The sequence below is a fragment of the Nyctibius grandis genome, chromosome 10 (assembly GCF_013368605.1).
Source record: "Nyctibius grandis isolate bNycGra1 chromosome 10, bNycGra1.pri, whole genome shotgun sequence".
Taxonomy (NCBI): Eukaryota; Metazoa; Chordata; class Aves; order Nyctibiiformes; family Nyctibiidae; genus Nyctibius; species Nyctibius grandis.
Window position 1 is genome coordinate 22,936,399 of NC_090667.1, and position 23,958 is coordinate 22,960,356.

Here is a 23,958-nt window from a genome sequence, read left to right on the forward strand (position 1 = left end):
GAAGTCCAGCTTTGACAGTTTTTGTTAAAAAGTTTAACTACATTAAGGTGATAGAAAAAGCTTCCTGTTACAAATGCTAAGACAAAGTTTCTCTTCCTCTTGAAATCCTCCCTGTGCAGAGCTGGAAACCCAGGCACTGAACAACAGAGTAAGTGGGCTGTCAACAGCCTCTCTACATCACTCCCCAGCCCACAGGTCCCCAGAGGTGACAGGTCTCTGCAAGGATGGCGGGAGAGGGACAACAGTGCAATCGACTTAACAAGATCAGCCTAGTGCAAAAAAATTACACAGAGAAAAAACAAACGGTGAAGGTATAAAAAGTATCACCAGACTAAAGTGAAATGCTGTTAACCAATAGATTTCTGGAGCTAAAATGAGATCATACAGCCAAGTGCACCCTGTCAGAGACAGCAGAAAATTGTTCTCAGCCTCATGACGGCCACCCTTAGACACTCTCAAGATCACCTGGATGCTCCACCCACAGAAGAGCACTCTATAGTGTCTGGAAAACCTTCAGGCCACAAGAAGCCAGAAGAGCCAAGCAGGAGCCCTTGCTAGCTTATTAACAAGCCTGCATAGCCCCCCTGGTTTCTTTAAAGTCTGAAGACTTCACACCAGGTCAGCAGGTGCTGAGCCCAGCCAGAAGCATTGCTTTATCAGCACCTTGTTGTTTCTCTGAATTAGTAAAGCAGAGAGAAAACAGGGCAGCAAGGCAGCTCCTAGCAATGAAGTGCAACAAGGAAGTGTTTTGTGGGTGAACTGATTCACATCTGATTGGTGGCATTATCTTTTTCATAGCCACTGGGCATTAAAAACATATTTAATAAGGATTATTGGACTTAGAAACATTTATATGGTGAAACCGCCTAAAGGCCACGGCCATGCCAGGCCCCGTTATGCTAAGTGCTATACAAACTCAACTTTTAATTCCATGCTTTAATTTACTCACCATATCATTAACAACAACTTGCATTTAATCCTGTGAGTCCCAAAAGTGCCATCAACACATCCTCTGAACTTATGCGGTTTCACTGCACAGACCCATTAAAATCAGCAGGAGCCAGAGCGGGGGGATCAGAAAAGGGCCACATGTGGCTGTCCCTGTACATGGACTGTCCCCCATTATCAACTGCTGGGGCAAGAAAGGGAACTCCTCTGAGCATCTCTGCAACCCTACCAACAAGATACAAATGGAGCTGATGGTCAACATCTCCTACATAACACAGGGAAAGGTACAGAGGCAGGATAAAAACACTGAAAACTGGAATCTGGACAGGAAACCAGAGGCTCTCACCTTTCTTGAATCCCTAATACACTGGTATCAACGTGGTCCTACATCGAGGTGATCTGTGATTCAGTTTGTATGCAAAGCGCTATGCAAAATGAAACAACAGATTCTTGTACCTTGACTTCAGGCACTCACATCAGGGATGAACATGCTAAAAATATCTACACATACAGGCATAGATTTACAGGCTCGGCATCAGGCTGCGTATCTGGGGTCTTTCTGTACAAAGGTTCCCTTAAAGACCAAATGCGAAGCTGCATCTTGCAGTAAGCAAGTATACAGATCACCCTAACAGAGAGGAATACTGTTGCCTCTGACCAAAGCAAGTCCCTCGATCCCTCCATGGCAGGAGAAACCAATGTTCTGGGATTTCAGGCTTGACAGTAGTTCCGAGTCTGGGTTTAGGGAGGGCTCAGAGAACAATTATGCATATTCACGTGCCTTTTATCACAGGTCTTCAGGGAGCTGGAGCCTCAAAGTTGCCTGAGGCATGTCTGAGAAACGTTCATTGGGGAGCTCTTAGATCTGATTCTCATCTCATCTGAACTGGCTTTTACACTTGCTTAAATGCAATGATTTTAAACATGTTACCTCGATTTACACCTATGGGACATTAAACACTTACCCCCTCAGGGCAGGATGCTGAAAAGGAAACAGAAGGACCAGAAAATTATCTATTTCCAAGTTTTTACTTTTCTCCCTGTTTAAAGAGTCTCACATAGTCTTTACATTTACCTCAAAAAGACCAACTGAAACCAAACTATCCGGGAAAATGGAACAGGAGGGGAGAAGCCCTGCCAATCTAAAACTGAGACTTAGACAAGGGATACTTTGCTGCTGATTTCACAGGCTGTTGCATGAAAGAGGCAGGTAAATGTCCTTTCTGAGCAACTCTCCAACCTAAAGCAAATTTCCAGCCAAGATGCTGCACCGTGGCACCGAACTCTCTGCAATCACTCAAGCAAGGGTAAAGTGCTCAAAATTTGCAAACTCAGCTTGGAGCTGTGGAGCTGCAAAAGAGACTGGGGATGGTTGTGGTGTGAGAGGGGAAATGAGATGACAGCAGGGTGTTTTCCCCAGATGTAAACATCAGCCCAGCTCATCAGCAGCTGAATGCTAGAGCAGTAAAAAAAAAAAAAAAAGAACAAAAAAAAAAACCCCAAACCACCTCTTTTCACACATGGAATGCAAACTCTGCCCAGGACATTGACTGAGTCTTGGCTCCCCTCCATCCAGATTCCACAGGTTTTACTGCACCTGCAGGGATGGAACATCATCTCAAGGTCAGGATCTGTCTGCCTTAGCTTCAGCTGGACTCCCAAAGTGAATGTACTCCCCAAAGCTGGACTCTTGGTGTCAGACTTAGCCTCACCGCCTTGCTTCTCAAGCCCAGCCACTACCAGAGAGCTACAGTAAGTGCATTTAAAGGTGATGAAAGCATTGGTGCTACTGATAGGAACACACACACAGAGACCTACACACCCACCCCTCCCGCTTCCTTCTGTTCAGTGATCCTCCTGGCTCCAAGCCTCAGATGCAGACTCAGGACTTCTATTGGGGAAAACTTGCCTAAAGACTTGACCTGTCCCAAGCCTTTAAGAAGTTCCTGACAAGCCACCTGATCCCGTGGTCCATCAGTCAAGAGGGGAGAGAGACAAGTGTATTTAAGGGGGTGGTTCCCTCCCCTCTTTTTCTAAAGATGCGTGTCTTCCTCAAACACATCCACATCCTCGCTCGCCTGCTTATTGATCAGGACATCCCAGCTGTCGGGGCCATTGATGGTGTTTCCACCGTTCACGCTTGGCTTCTTCTCTTGCATTTCCGACTGGCTGTCACTGGCCACATCCAAGGTGGGGTTGTCATGGCAGCCGTTCTCAACAAAGCGCAGCTCCTCGCCGTGAGACTGCAAAGGACAAGAGGAACACAAACGGAGACAAAGGAGGACAGGTCTCAATGCTGCAGAGAAGCACAATCAGACCAGGCTATGAAGGTCACCGAGGACATTGCAGGGTCAGTGGGAAAAGGTGTATTTACCCCTAGTCCAGCCCTTGCAGTGGAAGTGAGCTGTCCTGAGCACAGCAAGAGACAGGTTTGCATCTCTCTTATGGGCTCCCTTGCTGCTCCAGCAGTGTATCCAGCTATGTGCAGTAAGTGGACGGGGGAAAACAATCTCCCTCTTAGCTTTCCAGTCCCCTCCATCCCAAGGGTAAGAGTCCAGCCACCTTCCCCACCTGTCCAGTGCTCACTCACCACGTTCTTCATCTTGGGCAGGCGTCTCTGCCAGCAGTTGTATATGAGCCCCAATACAATGATGATGGCACAGATGGAGCCGATGATCACCAGTACCACAAAGAGTTTTCCATAATCGCTGCGTGTCTGGTTGGGGTGCGACTGGCAGCTTGTCGTGGTTGAGTAATTCTGGATGCCAATCTGGAAGGAAGAAAGTGGTACACTAAATCTCCTGGCCTGCAGTCAGGTGGGATTCTGTTCAGACTTTCGAGGGTTCAAGTAAAGGACCATCACTGTGGGCAGAAGAACTAAAAGCCAGGGTTGGGGAGTCAGGATGTCTCACATGACTAGAAGGCACATGACTCAATTTAACATCATCTTCCATGAAAGCTGACACGTCAGCAAATGACAGTGGGCACAATCTTACCTTGATCACCTGCACAAGAATCACACCTATATGCAAGGCAAGGAGGCTTTCATGGGAGAAACTGCCCAAGATTAAGAATATCCCAAACAAACTGTGGACCATTGATGGATGCTGAGGCTTTGGTGACTGTGTGACAGAGAACAAAACCACAACAAATAGGTTTCCATTAAAGCTCTGGTCCTAAGAGGGTGTAGTGGTCTTTCCAAGGTCTTGAAAGTGGACAGCTGCCTGCTGATTCAAAAAGCTGCCCCAGAAACGGGTTCCCTGTGGTTGTCAGCAAACAAAGCCCAACGTCAGTCCCAGTGACTTGGCAGATCTCAAGCAGGTTACGTATCAATTCAACAGTAAGTATGACGGGTGTAAGAGAATATCCTCCCTCCTCCTTCCAAGCTCATGTTAGCGCAAGGTCAGTGCAATGAGCAGCGTTTCATTATTGATAGAGCTGGAGGTAGGTGGCGAGGCTGCTCTGGTAGGATGCATGTTAATGTAGGGTCACAGTTGCACAAAGTCAAACCTTGCATCAACTCAAATCCTTCTTTCTGGACAGTTCTAGCTGCCGACGCTTCAGTCACAATTTCTAGATGGTTGGCTTTTTGCACTTTCTCTGGTAAAAGCCAATCAATACAGCACTGAGCACTTAATTTGCTTTGTCTAACTGCACCAGTTTGTTATGTCAGGGAAAAACGTGAGAGCCAACAGCCAGCGAGACAGTGGACCAACTCTGCTGCTGAAGTCATCAGAATTATTCCAGTAATGCAAAAAACCCAAGCAGAATCAGGCCCTCCGTGCCTACATATCCTGTAGGCCTAAGGGACAAAGTAAGAGATCATGGGACTCATTTGACCTCATCTCTATCCTCTTCTGAGCTGTCCAGGGTTAGAGGAGAACACATGAGGGGTAGAGGCAGCTGGCAGTGGACTCTGGCATCCATCGCCTCTGGCCCTCTGCCTGCCCTTGTGTAGGCTGTTGTCTAAAGGAATGAAATGCAGACCCTGGGATTGCAGGAAGAAGGTGTGCAAACATGTCCCATCTAGTACAGGAACCTCTCCCACCGTCCTTCAGCAAAGACTGAGCTACTGAGAGCAGCCAATGTATGTAAATCAGCTGTAGGGTGAGCAGAGCCAAATCTGGGGCTCTGCAGCACCCACATCACCACAGGCAATAGTGTAGAAGGGATGTGACCAAGTATCCCAACAAAATGAATGTGTGAAAAGCAGCTTCACAACCAAGCCAGAAAAGCAGGGAGGGAATAACCCACAGTTACTCTCTTAACGGGAGCAGACATTTGATGGCCTGGTGAGTACCAGAGAGGGGAGAAGGGAGTTTGCCAAGAGTCTGACTCATCTGTTTGCCTGCTGTGGGTTCAGCACACGGTTAGACTGAGATATGCTTCCAGTTTTCAAGTTGCTTATTTTAATTGCATAGCTAGTCTTAACAAATGGATGCAGGCAGACAGGCTCTTACCTCGGCTAAGCTCCTCTTAACATCCCCCAGTGCCATGAGAACATCTTTTGTAGGGATGACACCTGTAAAGAAGGAAGAGAGATCAGTGCTGCTCTCAGTTCAGGTTAGCTCAGATAGATGTACTCATCACTCTGAAATCCCCAACAGGATGGAGGCAGGGGAATACACATTTTTGTTCATTGGTACTTTATGTTAGGAAGCTGAAAGAATGCAAGGACCACAGCCAAGGGTACCTCCAAACGTTCTTTAAAGGCAGAAAAAAAATCCAGGCATGAGCTGATACCGGAGGCACCTAGGTGCCTTTCTCACAGCCACAGAAGCTCTCAGGATCTGCGTCTGCTCTGGGAGAAAGCAGCAGTATCCAAAAAGTCATGAAGGCAGGTGCCTATGCTGCCCGATCCAGCCTCTCCATCCAGCACAACTTGATCCTGAGCTGCAGCACTCAGGATCTTCCCACAGAGCTCCATGCTCAACTATCACAATCTTTAGCAGGTGTGTTTTGCTCTGCAGGACACCCTGGCAAGGTGACATGCCTGGTACAACAGCGGAGGCTGCAGGAGTTGTGCTGTAAGAGCTCCACTCCCAGCAGGAGACAGCTTCAGCCAGGGAACCACCAGTCCACACTGAGCCACCCCTTCCTGGGACCCTCCTTCACTAACAGCTCCCAGGGTTCTCTCCAAGCCAGGAGAACAGGAGCAGTCAGGGAGAATTTAGAGGCTGAGGCCCATTTCTCCCTTCACTTGCACAGCAGTAAAAAGAGGAACTGAACAAAAGCTGGATTATTCAGAGTGGAAAATACTTTGTTTCCTGAGGTTTCCAAACTCAGGGATACCTCCCAGCCTGGCTGCGTGCTGGAGTTCAGACCTGTTTTTTTCTCTCCAGGAAGGGGGATGTCCCCTCTCATGATGGCATGAAGGTTTTAAGTTTAGAAGACCTAATGCTCACCAAAGCCTTTTTACCAGCACGTGCTCCAGCCCAAGGGCTTGGGAGAAATGCAATGATTTAAGGCATCAGTAAAGCAAATATCACTTAAATGCTAGCTCTGATTTCCTATCATTGTGGGGCATTTTAGAATACTGTTGGTGGTTTTTTTTGTTTGTTTGTTTGTTTGTTTTTTTCTTATAGGCCATGTCAACATTAGAGGCCTCTGTCACTAAGCAGGCAGCAGCAGTACAGGAAAAGCACCCCCCTACCAGAAGGGGATTAAAGAGACCGTACAATGTTCCAGCCCAGCCCACCTTTCACTGTCAGCTTTTGTTTCTTTGGGGATGCAGGGGAGGCACCATCAGGACGTGCCCAGTTCAGACAAAACTTAAGAAGCGTTAAAAAGTGAACTACGAGCAGGCTGTCACATCCTGCCATCGCAGTGGCCTGCCCATGGAGGACAGCATGTAAGCACCACGATAAAGCTGATGGATGCTCCAGTGAAGGCAGTCCAGGGAGGGAGCAAAGCTGGAGGCAAAGCACAGAAGATGGAGCTTCATGCAAGTGGTGAGGGACAAGCTAGAAGGCAGATGTGAAGAAAAAAGGTGTTAATGTCCTCAATCCCCCTCCAGTCCAGTTAACACTGGGAACTGGTGGGATTGAAATGGTACTGGAGAGTGAAAGCTCTTTCCAACTTGGCTGAGCACCTCCCTTTGAGAGCCCCTTAAATACAGCCTCTCCACCATGGGAAAGCTCCTTCTGCCAGCACTTACCCTGCTCCCCTGTCAGTGTCATTAGCAAGTGCTTGTCGTTCTCATTGGGTTTGCTCAGAGAGATCAGCCAGCGGTCCTGCAGTCCATCCGCCTGTCTGGAGAAGGCGTCCTCCACCAGTGCCAACAGCTGGGGACCCCTCTCCAGCCGAAACTCCTCCTGCCACAGGAAAGGGACCTTGGTGAGCACAAGATGGGAACAGGGCAGATGTAGCACTGCAGGGCTGACACGGCCAAGGCTTCTGAACGAGGCATGACCAAAAGCCAGCAATGCTAAACCTGGTGCAACACTCCCCTGTGCATCCCCAGCGCCCCAGGCAGGACCCACATACATCTCCTGACACACCAGCCCTCCTCCTCGGCTCCTGCGGCCACCACACGCCCCACAGCGTGCCAAGCCCAGCTCCCCGGCACACAGGGATCCTGAAGTGACATTATCACGTAAGGCAAGAAGGAAGCAGCCAGGCTCTTCCCGCAGCCAGTGCCGGGTCAGCGGGTGCCGCTCAGCCTGACATGCCCCAGCCGTCCCTCGGCGGGCTCCTCTGCCGCTTTCTCACTGCCGTGTTTCTATTCTTATCTCCGGTTGCCATGCCAACCTGAAGGCCACACAGATGATTAATAAAATGGAGAGCTCTTGTTGCCGTGGCAATTCGAAGCGCTCAGGGCAGGCACAGGCCTGTGCCGAAAACGGCCTAATTGGAAAAGACACCGGCGACTGGAGCCCGAATCACAAGGGCCTGCCAGTGCCTCGTCTCATCAGGTTACGGGTTTCGGGACAGGGAGGCAGGAGGAGCAGCGCCAGGACACAGCACCGTGCTGCTCGGCTGCGGCTCCAGCTCACGACCGGCTGCCAGCCTGCTGCTCCATTCTGGGGGATGCGGAGGAAGGGGGGGCAGCTGAGCCCAAGAGCAGGAGAAGGACAGAGGTGAGATGTTTCTAGCGACAGGGAAAGCAGAGGTTGCAGAGCACTGATAAATTCTCCGTGGTGGGGAAAAGGGAGCTGTGAAGGAGCCTGAATGCACGTGAGCTGAGACGGAGGTCACCTCCCGATGTGTAGCCAGGTGCCCCTATCAGGTCAGATCCTGCAGTCCTCACTTGGGCAAAATTCCCAGGTGGAAGATGTGCCCAGAGAGAGACTGAAGTGACTGCCTTGCCCAGAGCCCATTAGGAAGATAAATGGGCTGCCAGCTTAACACAGCGATACAGACATCATCCCTGCAGCAGGCAAAAGCCCAGTGCTACGAAGAACATAAAAGCTCAAGGTATAACCCTCTGCAAGGGGCTAAGCATCCTCCACGTCCCTTGGCTTTTCAGTGGGACTCGGCACCACCCAGATCAGGGCATCAAAATATAGGAAATATGTGAGGAATCCCCATTCGCACTAATTTAAACTACTGCACTTGCAATGCAGATTCTCCCTCGAAGCCCCGAAAACCCAAACACCACAGGGTTCGGATACAGAAACCAGAAAACAAAAGGGACAAACAGAAGGCAGGTGAGCTGCCCAAACTGAGCAAATTAACATGGGCAGGAAACAAACTGCATCAACACTGGTGAAGAGCTTCATTTCAGCTTCAGCCATGCAGAGTGGTAATGGAAGGCAGAGAATGAAGCGATGTTCATGTTAAATATGTATGTTGACAAGAGTCCCTTCAAATAAGGGGTAGGACTGCACAAATCATTCACTGGGAAATATGTTTTGAAACATGAAATCAAGTAGAAAAACAGTTCAGTTCTGCCTATCCCAGGGCACTGTCTTCTTTCAGCAAGGCAGAACTGAGCATTCCGCAGTAAAGACATTATTTGGTCAAGAGACATCTGCACATCTGCTTTTCAGTTCTTGCCCTTCCAGTGGTTTGAACAACACAAGTACAAATGACCACAGGAAGGAAGCTACTACATATTACAAAATTAACCAGCATTTAAACTCCAGAGAGATGGGAGAAAGAGCAATGGTGACTGGGACATGCAGGAAAAAGGGCAGCAGGACTCTGGTTTTCCAGGATTGATTTTCTGAGTTGCAATTGTGAACTGTAGCAGAGATACTAAAAACCCTCCAAAGGGCAAACTGGTCTGCCTAAAGTCAGGAGGAAAAGGAAGGGACTTTTCATCTACCTGTAAAGCAGTCAGCATGCTTTATTGTGTATAGGAATTCTCCTGTTTTCCCTGTCCCCAAAAAGTTCACATTAAAAAAAAACAAAAAAAAACCACACAAAAAAAAACAAAACAAAAAAAAACAACCAAACAAAAAAAAAACAACCCCAACCCCCCCTGCCACATCCCCCAACAACTCACCAGTAGTGGAAATAGGTCAGTGCCACGGAGCCACTGTGCAGTAACAAAACCAGCCGGCTCTGCCCAGAGCAGGAGCCGCAGCAAGTGAGACTGCAGACACAGGAGGCCAGAACACGGTTCCCCAATGAAACATTTCAGTCTTGGGCTGTCAGGCTCATAATCATTTCTTAGAACTATGAAAGGCACCTTGACCCCAGGCCTTTCACAACTGGTTTTAAAGTGCCTGATAAAAGACCCAGCAGAGGTGAACGAGCCCTTTTACCAGGGACCCACAAGGGGCTCTGACCTCATGAATTAACTGCAGCTTTACAGGGATGGATGGACAGGCATTGGATTAGCAGAGCATGGCTGGTTAACAGACCCAGATAACACACAAGGCAACATGGTGGGGAGAAGAGGCACTTAAGGAAGATTTAGCGACAGCCGCTTGACACTGAACCATTCACACTGCAAATGGGGAGGCCCTATTCCTCTGAGCCATCAGAGGAACGTTACTATACCCTGGAACGAGAGGAAGGAAAAGGCAGAGAAGGAAGGAGACTCACACCTCAATCCTGCCACGTTTCCTACCAGTAAGAGGTGCAATGTTAAAAGCTCTCATGTCTCTTGACAATCCAGGTACTAACTGGCACAGACTAGCAGCCAGAAGTTAGTCAAAATCCAATATGGGACTGACATGTGCTAGACTTGGAGCAAAATCCTCTCTCTCCACCCACTCTTTCCCCATTTGGAGAACAGGAATATTTCTGTCCTCCTCCCCTTCTCTCCACAGCCTCTATAGGGACTTTGAGATTTAGCGATTTTAAAATGTTTTGCAGTGAAAGCAGACAGCAAGAGCTGTGCCTGCCTCCACATCTCTGAGCACTATTCCCCCCATGCCATCAAATCTCTTTGGACTGACTTACACAGTCAATGTTGTCTGACATATTCAGGATGATGTAGTTTTTCCCCGCAAGGTTGCTCCAGTCTTTGCAGATCACCTGGAGAGACAAGACAAAGACAGCTGGGTTTGGGTAGCAAATGCAGCTCTCTCCTGCTGAAAGCACAGGGTACACAAGGGACAGGAGCAAGGGGCTGTGCCACATCCCAAAGAAGCACTTCTCAAAGGAAGTAACTGTCTAAGGAGGAAAACTATTTCACAGGCACAAGGTACTGTGCCAGCTTGCCACAGCCCAGCTTACCTCCCACCTCTAGACAGGCTCCAGAACGACTCCAGTAGTTACTGAAAAGCCCTCCAGCTTGCAGCTTTATTCTGTATGTGATCAGCACTTAACACAAAACCTAATCAGGAGCCTCTGTGGTCCTTAAACAAACCGGTGAGAAAGGGCTGCACTTCACAGGCAGGACTGGATGCACAGAGGTACTAAGTCACTTGCTCAGGGTCCTGAATACCGTGGGGCAGAAAGCAAAATTAAAAGCTTTCCCCAGTACTTTCTCACCAGCCAGCTCCTACTACCTATCTTCCCTTAACCAGCTGCCAGTTTGCTGGATTTAGGAACTGCAGCGCACCTCACACCTCCTCTCCCACGGGCTCTCCTAGACCAACATCCCAACAGATCACTGTTCCCTGCTTCACCTGCTCTGCATCTGATCTCTGTAGGCAGCAGCAAAAATAGCACTTCCTTCTCACTCCCTTTCCAGAAATCCTTGGGGCCATTTTTGTCCTGACACTTCCAATAATGCAGGCTGAGGAAACAAGGAGCTTTCGCTGCTGTGCGTGCCCCAGAGGGCAGGTGTTTATTAGAAGCAGGATTCTGAGCAGCAGTTTGCTGGGGAAGATGAGAGGGGGCAGGGCTTTCACCAAGGATGATGGAAACCCTTAAGAAGTGCTGTGAAAAACATCCCCCAAAATTCAGTTTTGTCTGGGTGAACAGAAAAAGACACTTCCACCAGTCAGATTTAGGGACGTGGGTAACGTTAAGGGGTTAAATGTCTCCCCCCTGGTCCCAAGAGAAGTACCCAGGTATCTCCACTGCAACCCCCCACCCTCTCCCTGCTCCCAGTGCTACCTGTGCTGAGTCCCAGGGCATCTCTGTTGGCAGCATGGCCATGCGGGCATCCCCAGCCTGTGGTGACAAGCTCCTCTCTGCTGCCACAATCTCAGTTGCCGACTCGGTGTCATTCCAAATGGGATCCAGCACAGGCTCGTCAGCCCTGTCCCATTGAGACACAGAAGAAGTGGGGTGCTGCTCACTGCCAGAAAAAGTCTGGGTGCCTGGGGAGCTGCCTCCAGGAGAGGGTGTCCCAGCAGGCACTTCTGTGGTCTGCTCCACTTCAGTTAGCATTGTGGGCTCCAGCATCTCCCACCCCACTGGGGTCTCTGAGAACTCCTCTCTGGCTGAATGCTCTTCCCCACCAGCCTCCACCGTGGGCTCTGAAAGCTCTGCTCTTGTGGTAGTCACAGTCAGCTCTGAATCTGCTCCCCCAACAGCCCATGTGTCCCCAGCTGTCACCTCAAACGCCTCTTCTGAAATACTGGGAGACCTCACAGCAGCAGTAGTAGAAAAAATAGAGGACACAGGCAAAAGACCTGGTCCCATGCTGCTCCCAAGGTCTAAGCCTGGAGAAACAGAGTCCTCTTCTTGTCCTCCTGTGGCTGCCTGGGTCACGACACCTGGCCTGGCAGAAGCTGTGGAAAACAGAAGAGAGAAGGAGTCCTCTTGGCCCACTGGTTCAGAAGATGTAACCTCTGGCCCCGAGGTCTGGAGGCTCTCCCCTCCTCCTCTTGAGCGGTCTATAGGGAGCAGCCCCTCCTCTTCCTCCAGTGTGCTGGAGAAATGCACGTGCAGGTCAGGCTCAACAAATTCTGCCGGCGGCTGGACAGTGGCTGTTTCCCAGTTGTCCTTCACCTGTGTTCCGTTCCTTTTCAGCAGGGCCTTCTGAGATGCAGCAGGAAAGCTGTAATCTACAAAGAGATCCAAGAGATGTCACATCCTGAGTTACTGTGAACTCTGAAAGGCAGAGAGCTGACCTCATTGTATGTGTCTAGCCACAGAGGGGGTCAAATGGCAGAGACCCTCTAAGAGCAGGCAGCCTGCCACCGAAAAGAACAATCCTATCTGACAAGTGCAGTGCAACCTCCTGCACTTCCCCAGCTCCCTGTCCAATCCCAGCAACCCCCCTTTCCCTGGGGTAATTCACATAATTCAGCTATTCTTGACTCCTCTGCACCTCCTCTCTTCCCTGCCCCCCTTCCCACCTGGAGGAGAGTAAGAACTGGCAGATGGGCACAGCAGAAAAACAAACTGGGAAAAAGCAGCATGAGGTTTGCCCCATGGGAGCTAGAAATGCTCCTGACCTGTCAGCTCTCCTTTGAAGTCACACATTCGACCTTTCCTTAAGGTGCTCTGTCACAGATCAGAGAGCTGCCATGGGGGAAAGCCCCGCACGGTGCAGCCATGCCACCTTTCCACCTACAAGATCTAAGGACGCTGGAGGGACTGCTGCCTCTGCCATCTCTCCCAGGCGATGGAAGCTCAGGAAGAACCCATCCCACCCTCTCCCAGCAGGCTTCTGTCTTACACAGCAGCCAAAGACGGAAACCTGAGCTGCTGCTCTGGGCCAGCAAATCAAGAAGGCAGAAGCAGACACAGGAATCCTCACACTCACTGCTAATTGAGTTAACATCCCCACTCGCCACCAGTCTCTCCTCTATCCTACACGATAAGCTGAGAGCATCTTTCTCCTGTCTGGTCCATAAGACCCCACTGATTAAAACCTCAGCTCCCCTCAAATCTTGTGAGGGCTGTTATTCAGATTCTCATGGCAAATAGTGAAACTCGAGGTGTTTTGGTCAGAATTGTGCTGGTTTGTGCTCCTTAAAACAAGGAGCTCTCCATACAACCCGCTTCCCAAAGGGGTTCAATCGCTTTCCAGGTTCAGAGGTTCAGGGATGGTGAGTCAAGCCTCCCTTCCAGACTTTCCAGCTAGACACTTAGGCCCTGTCTGGAATCAGCTCCTACTGTCTCACTACCAAGGGCATCTGTCTAGTTCTCAAGATCAGGTCTCTTTAAGGCACTCATATTTTTTTAGTTTACATTCCTCTTCTACAATTTGATGGAATTTTTGCACCCTGTCCATCTCCTTGGTATGATCCCAGCCACTGAGCTGGTCACAGCACCTTCACCCAAGGCTCCTTCCAGACAAGCTGGTTTCTTTCACTCATCTGTGCAATGCAGAGCTAAGAGCTTTCCCACTGGAAGAGTCTTCTCAGCATTTCCCTTGATTCCCCTTCCCCCCAGCCCTAAGGGAACTCAAAGGGCATTTCCCATATTTGGCAGCTCCTTCAGCAACCCTGCAGCCCACCTGGTTGTCCCCTACCTTCAGGACACCCTCTATACCTGGCTCCCACACCCTGGGCACGTGGAAGGGCACCCACAGACCTTCCCACCCACCTGTGCCAGTGCTATCCACTCCCAGTCCCGCCAGCTTTTCTGGAAAGAAACAACAACCATGGAACAGAGAGGCCAGACAGACTGAGGTGACCTGTGCTCCTGCTGCAGAAGTGGGGCAGGGTCTTCTGTTAAAGGAGACAGGTGTTATGGAGCTGGCTGCAATGCCAGATTCATCAGGCTCATTTATCAGCTCACCTAATTTCAGCAAGGAAGCAGAGCGCTGCCAAAGAGAAGGGTGCCTGAGAAGAGAGAAGGTAGTAACCGCACACACCATCAGCTCCTTTCCTGCCTGTTCTGTAAGCCTCTCACCAAGATCAGAAGTAGGCTGGAGCACAAGAGGACCTTGTGGCCACGCAAAGAGGTGGCATGTGTCACATACCCTTTCCAGCCACAAACAAGAGCAGCCAAGCCATGATGGAGCCAGCCTGATCACAGAGGGAGACAGCTCAGAAAAACTGCCTGCTGGAGTCACAAAACTGTCTCAGCATCTTTGGCCAAACAGTCTAGCAGGGATAGACCTGATGAGTGTAGCAGGCAGCCACAGCACCACGTCTTGTTTTCTCCCAGAGCTTCTCAGTCACACCATTCCCTTGGCAATCTGGTTCACCAATATGAAATTCCACACCTCCATCTCACCTCCTTGCCATCACATCCTTAGCTACACCCCTGAATGCCTTCCATCAGTAGTGATGTTACTCACGTTGCAGCATCCAGCTGTCTTCACCTCCAACCCCCTCCAGCTTTTATCTTCCAAGCTCTCTTGCAAAGACCCTCAGGCACTATTTGCTAAAGAAACAGTGATCTTGCACAGCCCTCCTGCCACTCCAAGTCCTGCCCTTCGCATCTCCCAGCAGACCTAGGTCTGGGTCACACAGATTCATTTCCTCCACCTGCGGAGATGATTTGCCCTGTGAGAGGTGAACATGAGCTCCAAACTTCTACAAGAGCTGCCATTTAGACAACGATGTCCTGCTTCCTCTGCAATCGATACCCAAACTTCCCTGACACCAGATGGGCCAACACTTGGCACTGTGCCAATGCAAAATTCCCCAGCCGGGCATTTAATTCATTACATCTCTGCTGCTTCTTCATTCAGAAGAGCTGGTCTCAGTTACTGCCCTACAAGGCTCTCTACCCTGTATTTGCCACTACGAGCTGTTTAAAGCAACTGTACCAGCTCAGAAAAAGGGTGACCCTCCTTGTTTTTAGTACACATAACCTGACCATAAGGTCTTTATTGGATTACACTGGAAGATCATGTTAACCAGTGATTGAATCACTGATGACTAGTAATAAAGACACATTTGTGGGCTCCCGCCACACCACAGCCTGATAGCACCATTCACACTAAAGCACCTGCCACCTTCGGGAAATGCAAGGTGCATTCTACTCACTCCTTAAAATGCGGCCAGGTCTGAGGCGGTATCTGCTTGCCATTTCGCAGTATAGAGCAGCGAGGCTTACTGCTAAAAGGCATACTCCATCTGATTGAGACTGCAGGGGGATTTCAAGGAGGCAAAATGCAATTACTGGTGCTGGAATCGAGCCAGTTGGGGCTAATATCCTAATCTTCCAGAAGAGCTAGGAGAAGTTACTATCTGTGATTCCAAGACAGGTCCATACATACAAAAGAGATTATAGTTAAAAGAGAGAACCAGGGTAGCAAAGTGGTTAGGTCTCAGGATGCCTGGAGTTTGCTTCAGGTAGAGACCGGACACCAAGTGCTGCCACTGTTCCCAAATAGCCCCATGCCTTTTTCCTGCTCACTGTACGAACTGCAATAAGGTTAGAATAAGCCACCCTCACCCAAACACAGAGTCAGTCAGGGACAGATGCACCAGAATAACACCATGCACAGAGAAACCCTCTTTGTCACAGGTCAGCCTTTGTCAGCAATGTCGAGATGGCTTGTCCTGAGATAGATCACCCAACGTGTCAGTGTACACTACACCAGGGCGTAAACAAGAGGCATCTCGGGAGCTGAGCTCAGGCAGGGTGCTGCTCAGCACTAAGCTTCTTATGTAGACAGTCTTTACCAGGTGCTTCATTTCATTAACGCTTGGGTTGAAGATGGTATTAAGAACTGCAGATTTGCTGTCAGTCTGGATGAAGAGGCAGCAGATTTCAGTAAGGCTGAGAGAGACTGGGATCTCTCTGGCCAGAGGCAAGTAGTTCATCACCGAAGGAATTGAATCTATCAGAGAAGAGTTGAGGATGGAAGATATTTTATCCCATTAGCTGGTCAGAAAACTTATTTTTCTTTGAATACAGTCCTTCTAACTTGCCTGTCCTGCTATCCCTCATCCTAGCTCTCCTGGGAATCCCTTCTGCTAATTACTATGAATAATTAAAAGATTACAACTTCCCCCCCTAAGTGCCACATGCCATCCTAGGGAATCACCGATCTGTAAGACTAGATTTGACAGCTCCCAGCACAGTCATGGCTTGGTCTTCAAAGACACAACCTTGGAGCTAAAAGAGCAGACCCTGGCTGTAACGAAGTGAGCTTCATGCCAGCCCACCATCATGCTGGAAGATGTGATGATGCACTCCAACCCTCAGAGGCTCAGCTGTCGGGCGAGGGAGGAGAGGGACAAAGTGCCTTCATTCACCAGACATTCACAAGTCTCAGCAGTTTTCGGGAGCCAGTACTTTCCAGCAAATAATGATCTGGCTACCTCAACCTAGAGCCTTCACTGGAAGGGGCACACATGGGGCACTGCATTCTGACTGAGCCAAAGGAGAACACCTAGAGGTGCAAACCAGGGAGCACTCCAGGATGGATATGCCACCATATAACTCTTTCACTAAAAATCAGGGCCTCAAAGCAACCTGCAGCCCTAAAGACTCCCATCTTCTACCCCTACAGCTAGAAGAGATGTTGCATCTGTTGCCCAGGAAATCCAGTGTGACAGCAGGAAACATGGGGGATCAGAAGGCTCCAGGCAAAACAAGATGGGAAGGTGGGAAGAAGGGAAAGGAAGACAAGAAGGGCCAGATGCGAGACCCTGCAGGTCCACCCTATGTTCAGGGCTGATCTGTGGCTCAGGCCAATTTGATACCAAAGGTGAAACAAAGCACCCAAACCCAAACTACAACCTGAGAAGCTTCTGGGTTCCCCAGAAGCCTGAAGGCAGTGGGATGCAGAAGTAACAGGTTCACAGCTCCACTGACTTGCCTCTTGGCTGAAGTTTGAGTCACACGCTGCTTCTTTCCATAAGAATATGGCATCCACATTCCCACCAGACCTAATCCATCTCTCCCAGATGCAGCTCCGCTGGGTAGCAGCTGTCCATGGGTTAGCACAGACGCGTGCGCTTCTGTGCACACTCCGACAGAACAAGACAAATCTCAGGGTCCTTCCACAGGCTGGTGCTCACTGATGTCAGTATAGATTTACTGTTCCGTAGCATAAATCAGCAAAAGCACATTATTCAGGAGAATCAGAGCCCCAGGCTGAGCTGTGCTCTGCCAGTGGGAGTTTGTTCTCACTTTCTAATGGACTAACAGGTGGCCCTAGATGCCACTTGTTTTCCAGAAATATTTTTAAAGGATGTTCAAGTGCACTTAAAAAGAAAAAAAAAAGAGCAGCAGCTGCAGATTGTTATTACTTTTTATCTCTTACAGCCTCAAAGTCACAGAAAGGCAGAGAAGTCTCCCCACACAGACTTCAGAAGGACATTAAAAAAAAAAAAAAAAAAAAAAAGAGATATGACAAACTCAGCTTTGAAATCTCAGGAGATCTGGCATATCTACAACAAGACCACCAGTTCCAGGCCCAATATCTTTACACAAAACACAGAAAGAAGCCAGCACAGGTCTCCTTTCATATCAGGGAATTTTCTCTCTCCAGTACTAAAACAATCCTGTTTCGCGCCTTGATTGATACAGGGTCTCAAATCTGTGCCCAGGCAGAGCTACCAACTACTCCGGGCTACGCTTCACTGTTGCTTGGAGAGAAATCCCACGTAAGGAAAACTTATACCATAAACTTTTTTTTTTCCTTAAACAGCAGCTGTTTGAAACTGTTTAATGAATTTATACATTGAAAATAACCTAACAGATGTCCTCACACAGTTCCACAAGGTATCACATGGCATCTGTCACACATGCAGCATGTCAGATCCATTGGTTGCGTGCATCTTCCATGCACAGGCTTTGCATGACAGGAGAAGGCTGCCCAATTTAGGGATGCTATTACAATATCCTTCATTGTAAAATGACACACAGCAGGTTTCTAATTAAATTTTAAGTAGAAATGCACTCCCAGCTCTTGAATAATTCAAACTGTTCTATTAACCAAGGTTCTGAAATGCCACCAAGACACGAGCTCTGGACACAGCAACAGCCAGGGGAAAAAAAAAGTGCTTGGAAGCGCTGAAGTGGTTAGCTGGGCAGTGGATAGGGCAGGGTATGCGTAAAGGACAGCTGAAAGAGCACATCTGTTCACTGAGGAAAGAACTGCAGGCAAGAACGGAAGGAGAGAGGAGCGTGTTCTGCATGCAAATGGAGCAAGGCACGTGCAAGAGGCGAGGCTGGGTTCGGTACCCCGTGCATCTCGCTCTCAATGCACAAGCACATGCTGTTCTCCAAGTCACGTCCAGATCTGTGAGTACATGCAGGTGCCTACTGGCACACAAATAAAAGCGCCGCTGAGCACGCTGCCAGCGCGTGAGAGCGGCTAAGCCAGAGCGTGTCCCGAGGATGCGCTGGTGGGAACACGCACCACCCGCCCCGAGCATCGCTGCAGAGGCAGCATCTGCACAGTTTCCCCACAGCCAGGCCTGCAAGTGCCCCGGGGGGGGCACACAAGCCGCAAGGCAGCAAGAGCACGGCCAGATGATTTCAGCAGCAATGTTAGTGAGCAAAGCGGTTTGGAAACCTAAGCTGGGATGGCCCTTGCCCTGCAGAGCATGCACCATGCCCCAGCGCGCAGCCTGAGCCACAGCACTGCAGCAGCCCTCAGCCCCATGTGAGCACAGGTCTTTTTTAAGGTCACAGAAATAGGAGTGAAGATAAAACAAGACTTGTGCTTTCTAATTGCAGACCTCAGTCAGACCTGCTGAGAGGAGGGCAGCGACACCAGATAAGGGAGGAGGGATAAAGCTGAAGCCTGGCCCCTGGGTAACACTTAATACATGCCCCACATGACACTTAAGAGCAGGAGCACGTGAAATAATATCCTAAGCTACTGGAAACCCTGCAAACACTCCTCCTCCTTCCTCCCATCCCTCTCCCTGAGAGCATCTCAAAGCCAAGGAGGGGCTCAGGGGGAGTCCACTGAGGGGACTCAGTGGCCTCAAAAGACACTCCACAGAGGAAAACAAGCTCAAAAGCCAACTAAACTCATTCTGGCCATGGCTCCCCAGGGAGCAGGCAGGACAGGGTAGGCAACAGGGCAGCTGCCCAAGGGAGAAAACCTGCTGTCTTCTCTTGGGCCAAATCCCCACTGAAGTCACAGGGTGAGGAAGCCAGGGTTTGGCCCAGGGAACTCAGCTTTGACTCAGACCTTGATCTCTGAGTTGGGGTCTTGAGATCTTTAGGTTGTGCTTAATTGGCAGCAACAGAAGGGAAAGAGAAAAGAGCATAAAAGGGGGAAGAAGAGAGAGAAAGAAAGGCACGAGGCAATGGGAAACTAGGTGGAGGCAATACTTGTCCCAGCTCAGCGCAGCTCAGGAATAAAGGCTTAGCTGTAACTTGGTTTCTAAAGCCTGTGCTTGCTCAGGGTTCACTGGGGACACATCAGGCGCTGAGGTGAGAAAATAGAGCTGATGTTTAATATCAGGCCCTCTTAGCGAGAGTTGTGTCAAAGCAGGAAAACAGATCCCTGCATCCTTCTGCCTCCCCAGAGTCCCTGCAGAGTAGGGAGGAAGAATGGGGTAAAAATAACCTACCTGTTGCTGGTCCCAAGTCCAGGCTGGAGTCGTTGAGCTCTCCCCCATCTTCCCAGAAGTACTGCGGAGGCTGTAAGATCTTGGACTCCTCATTCTCCTCACTAGCAAAGCCCGATCCCGGGGCAGCATGCAGAGAGCCAGGGGTAAGATCAGGCTCCGCAGCCTCCGGGCTGGTTTGCTCATGGGAATTCATGGCCTCCAAGTGGGACATCATGGCAAACTCCAGCAGGGAAGTTGACGTGAGGCCATCAGCGGTTGGCTCCTCCGAGGAGGCAAGGCAGAGGCACAAGGTCCCTGTATAACGACAGTAAACCCATATCAGAGATAGGACTGACACCCACTGGGCTTGTGTCCTTGCAGCCTGCTCCTGCCAAACCAACCTGCTGCGCACACCTGTCTTCAGGGTAACCTGCTCCTCAGATGGGCTGGGCTCTCAGCTGATGAGGAAAATGAGGGTATTTTGGGAAACACCCACAACCATCCAGAGGAGCATCCACATCCAGGAGGAGTTGGTGCCATGCAGCCATCCAGCCTGGCACACCTCTCTTCAACGCGTCAGTCATGGTTGACCCTCTCTGCCATTTTTTGCCTCTTTGAAAGGACAGGGTGCCTTGTTAATCACCCGTCCTGGAGAGGAGGTGGAATGTCTCATGCTTAACACATGAAATTCTGGCCCTGTGAAGTCAATGACATTTTTCCATCTGACTGTCACTCAGGCAGGATTTCACCCTAGTGCTCCCGATCTGCAGCTGTAATATATGCAGGGGGACTGATTGAAACCAAAACTGTCTACATCACCAACATTAATCACATTTTAAATCAGAAGGCTGGAAATCTATTTTTAAGTCATCGATCTGAACTTAACTTTGCATTCACATTTTTTGTTTTCATAAGGAAGGACTGACTGTCACAGGTAAGAATTGAAGTGTACCAACAGCAAACATCCACCTAACGCTAAGCAGGGAGGCAGGTTGTATTTTACACTTTCAACGATTATATCCTTGTTATTTCCATTTTATCTGTTAGAAGGTTTGACTGACACTTCTTGATTCCCAGATGAGACTTTAATTGTGATTTGTGTCAAGGTACATTCACATGCATATTGAACTTCAATCAAAATGCAAGAAAACTGCACCTGGAACTTGGCTTTATTCAACCGCTAAATACCATGATAAATATGGAGACATAAGGAAAAAATGAGATTACCAAAACATGTTTTACATTTAAAACAGTTTTGTTAAGCAAGCAAAGTAACTAATTTGGGTGAACGGAACCAATTGCTTCCACACCCTCTGTTCTTCAGCACATTAAAACTAGAAGATCTCATCCTCTTGCAGATGATTTTTATTCATAGATTAGAAGAAAAAAGCACAAGTTTTCCCACTTCCTCAGCTCATACTCAGTTTCTCAGTTCTTAATGAACTAGTCTGAACTGAACTAACTGAATAAGCTAAAATGAAGGCTAATTTGGTATTTTTCTTTGATGATAACTGGTTTTCTAGACAAGAGAAATGCAGCAGATCTAATCCACCTGGACTTCAGTAAAATATCCGATACAGCACCTGATGAAGAACCACAGGAGAGGCAAGAAAATACACCAATTAGCAGGAAAACTGTAAGGCAATGGTAAGGCATTGGCTATACGAAAAATGACAGAGGCTTGTGCTGGAGGGAGGCTATTAGTGAAATTTCTCAAGGTCTGTCCTTGGATCTGCTGCTGTTTAACATTTTCCCAAGTGACCTTGGAACAAAAATTAGGAACATGATAATGAAATTAGCCAAGGACACAAAGTGAGCAGACACCCTCACTGCACAGGAAGACTGTAGGTACAGCTAGGTGATCTTGAGAATGTACTATTTCTTTTCATAATATTTCTGTAATTTCCAAAGTGATAAGTCACCACCTTGAGAACTAGCACCAAACATTTCTGATACAAGATAGAAAACCATCCATTAGAAATGTCTTAAGAGGAGAAACTCCTGTATTAGAAACAGCTCTGAGATATCACTGGAACGCAGATGTGAAAATGCTTGCACAGTCCTGAAGTATTAGAAATAGATTTACAAAGCACTGCTGAGACATCACCTGGATGCTGCATGCAGATCTGGACACACGTGGCCTGAAATGATTTAAGCAGAGCTGAACTGCCTGCAGGCAAGGGCACAGACTAGGCAACCTCCCGAGGTTCCTTTCCACCACTATGTCCTATGACTCCACGTCCCAGAAGGGACAAGTACCAAGATGAGCTATGGGGCAATGGCAGATGGGTTGGCCCTGGTGCTTTCACTGAAAACATTGGCTTGTTAGCACAAAAAAATTGGGGAGCTGCTGCTCGCTTGCCAGGCTGATTACGAAACCTGTCCTGCGAACACTGGAAGCCAGAAATGCGTTTCTCAAGCCTTCTGCCTGCTCTGACCCTCTCCATCTTCCTCCGCTATTCTCTGAACTGAGCAAAATCCAATATTGGTTACTCTTTCCCATATACGCTTGGGCCAGGCTTCAGCACTTCTCAATCTCGTTTATTTTGTTCTATTGATCCAAGGCAAGATCGGCCGAGGCGAGCGCAGCAATAAAAAGGGAACAGCAACAGAGGCAGAGTATCGAAGGGGAAGGAAGCTCCTGCAGCATCACGGAGCCAACCAAAGCGCTTCTGGGCATCCCTGGGGATGGGCCGGCTCCCTGTGAGCTGTGCACGCACCGTGAAGTCCACGGCTGGAAATGAGAGTTCGCACGTCTCTTGTGTGTGAGCACAGATCTAGAGAGACCTGGCCAGGCCAGCCCCCGTGCCGATTCAATGGTGCTCACCAGGCTCCAGCGTGACAATGCCTGGACTGAGCTTCCCCAGGCTGACACAAGACACCTGCATCACTAATGGAGAGCACGGCTGAGCCCCGTGCAGCCCAGCGGAGAGAGCACTTGTCTTGAGGAGCTTACAGCTTAAGCAAACATGACAGAGAGCAGCGAGGGGGAGAAAGGGAACATTATTCTCAAAGTTATCCAGAAAAGGGGAACAGAAGGATGGGGAGAGACCATTGCAGGTCCAAGGCCACATGGAAAATTTGGTGTAGTTGGGACTGCAACTGATTGCCTGGATCCTACATCAGTTCCTTATCCACCCCAATGCCTCAGTTTCCTCCGACTTTCATGAGCAGGGATGTGGCTAATGTGGTGGCTTGGCTTTCCAGCCACGCTACAATACAGATCCCGGGTCTCCCAGCCAGCTAGGCAAAGCCTCAAAATGTCACTCTGTGCCAGCTCCAAAGACTGGCTCAAGCCTCTCCATTTCCATCGGCTATACCCAGTTTGGGCTGCCCAGAGCGCAGCCACAGCCTGTCCCACCATCTCCACAACAGACTTCTCATGGCAGGTGAACCTGGGCACCCAGAGAGCTAATCCCATCCATGCGGGAAGCTCAGATCCTGGGAGCTTGTTTACCCTCATTTAACTCTGAAGTGTTTACCCCATTAAAACCCCCTAAGCTGCATTATCTTGTTTACTGGGATGCTCTGCTCTCCTCAGCCCAAGATAAAACTACACCACCTCATCCCTAAGAATGAGCCATTAACAGACACAGCCTGAGCAAGCCAGGTTTCTCCTGGGGTGGATCTGGAGTAGGACAATACCTTGGGGCCTGGTTCACAGGCACAGGACGCAGAAGCTGGCCAGGGGGAACCCTCTGTGCCAGCACCAGCCCGAATGCCACAGGGCTAATGGCACCATTGCACCAGCGTACAAATCAGTACCTCTCCAGGCAGCATCCTGACACCACTTCATACCTTTTGCACCAGCAGCAAAAACTCAAAGGCCTGAGGTGCCAAACAGCAGACCCAAGATTTGCCACCTTCCTCCTCTCTTCCAAGCATCTCATAAAGGAGCTCAACGCAGCTGTCAACTCCAAGGCAAAGAAAGAATCAAAGCACAAGCTGAGCTGGGAAGCAAGGGAGCACAGCTGAGAGAGGAAATCTAACGCCCAAGACATTGGGGGCTAGCTGTTTTCCTCATACGATGGGGAACAGGGATTAGATGACTTCTATCAGCCATCAGTCTCCCAATTTTGTATTTTAAAAGGCAGATCAAGCGATAGGAAAAAAGAAACACACATGAATAAAGCCCTGCGACTGTAGATGGGAGGGAGCAGGGAACGGAGCCAGGGCTTGCCAGCTGCTTCAATGGGGCGTTTGTCTCTCATTTCTATTTTTGCGGCACCTCTGCGTAACCTGGAGGAGATGAGGCTCTGCATGCTAAAGAGGGCAGCCAGCCTTCGGGGAAACG

The 23,958-nt window shown here is 49.3% G+C and overlaps 1 protein-coding gene across 1 annotated transcript in view; it reads right to left on the minus strand.

The window, feature by feature from the left end:
- Window positions 1–2,981: 2,981 nt before the first annotated feature.
- The window catches only part of PODXL2 (podocalyxin like 2), a 29,912-nt gene continuing 8,935 nt past the window's right edge, over window positions 2,982–23,958 (minus strand). The window contains exons 4-10 of the mRNA XM_068408336.1: window positions 19,686–19,979; window positions 11,407–12,302; window positions 10,303–10,377; window positions 7,106–7,262; window positions 5,409–5,470; window positions 3,539–3,718; window positions 2,982–3,191 (exon numbers count right to left, since the gene is read on the minus strand). Of these exons, the coding sequence (XP_068264437.1) occupies window positions 2,982–3,191; window positions 3,539–3,718; window positions 5,409–5,470; window positions 7,106–7,262; window positions 10,303–10,377; window positions 11,407–12,302; window positions 19,686–19,979 (1,874 nt within the window). The remainder of the gene's footprint in view (window positions 3,192–3,538; window positions 3,719–5,408; window positions 5,471–7,105; window positions 7,263–10,302; window positions 10,378–11,406; window positions 12,303–19,685; window positions 19,980–23,958) is intronic.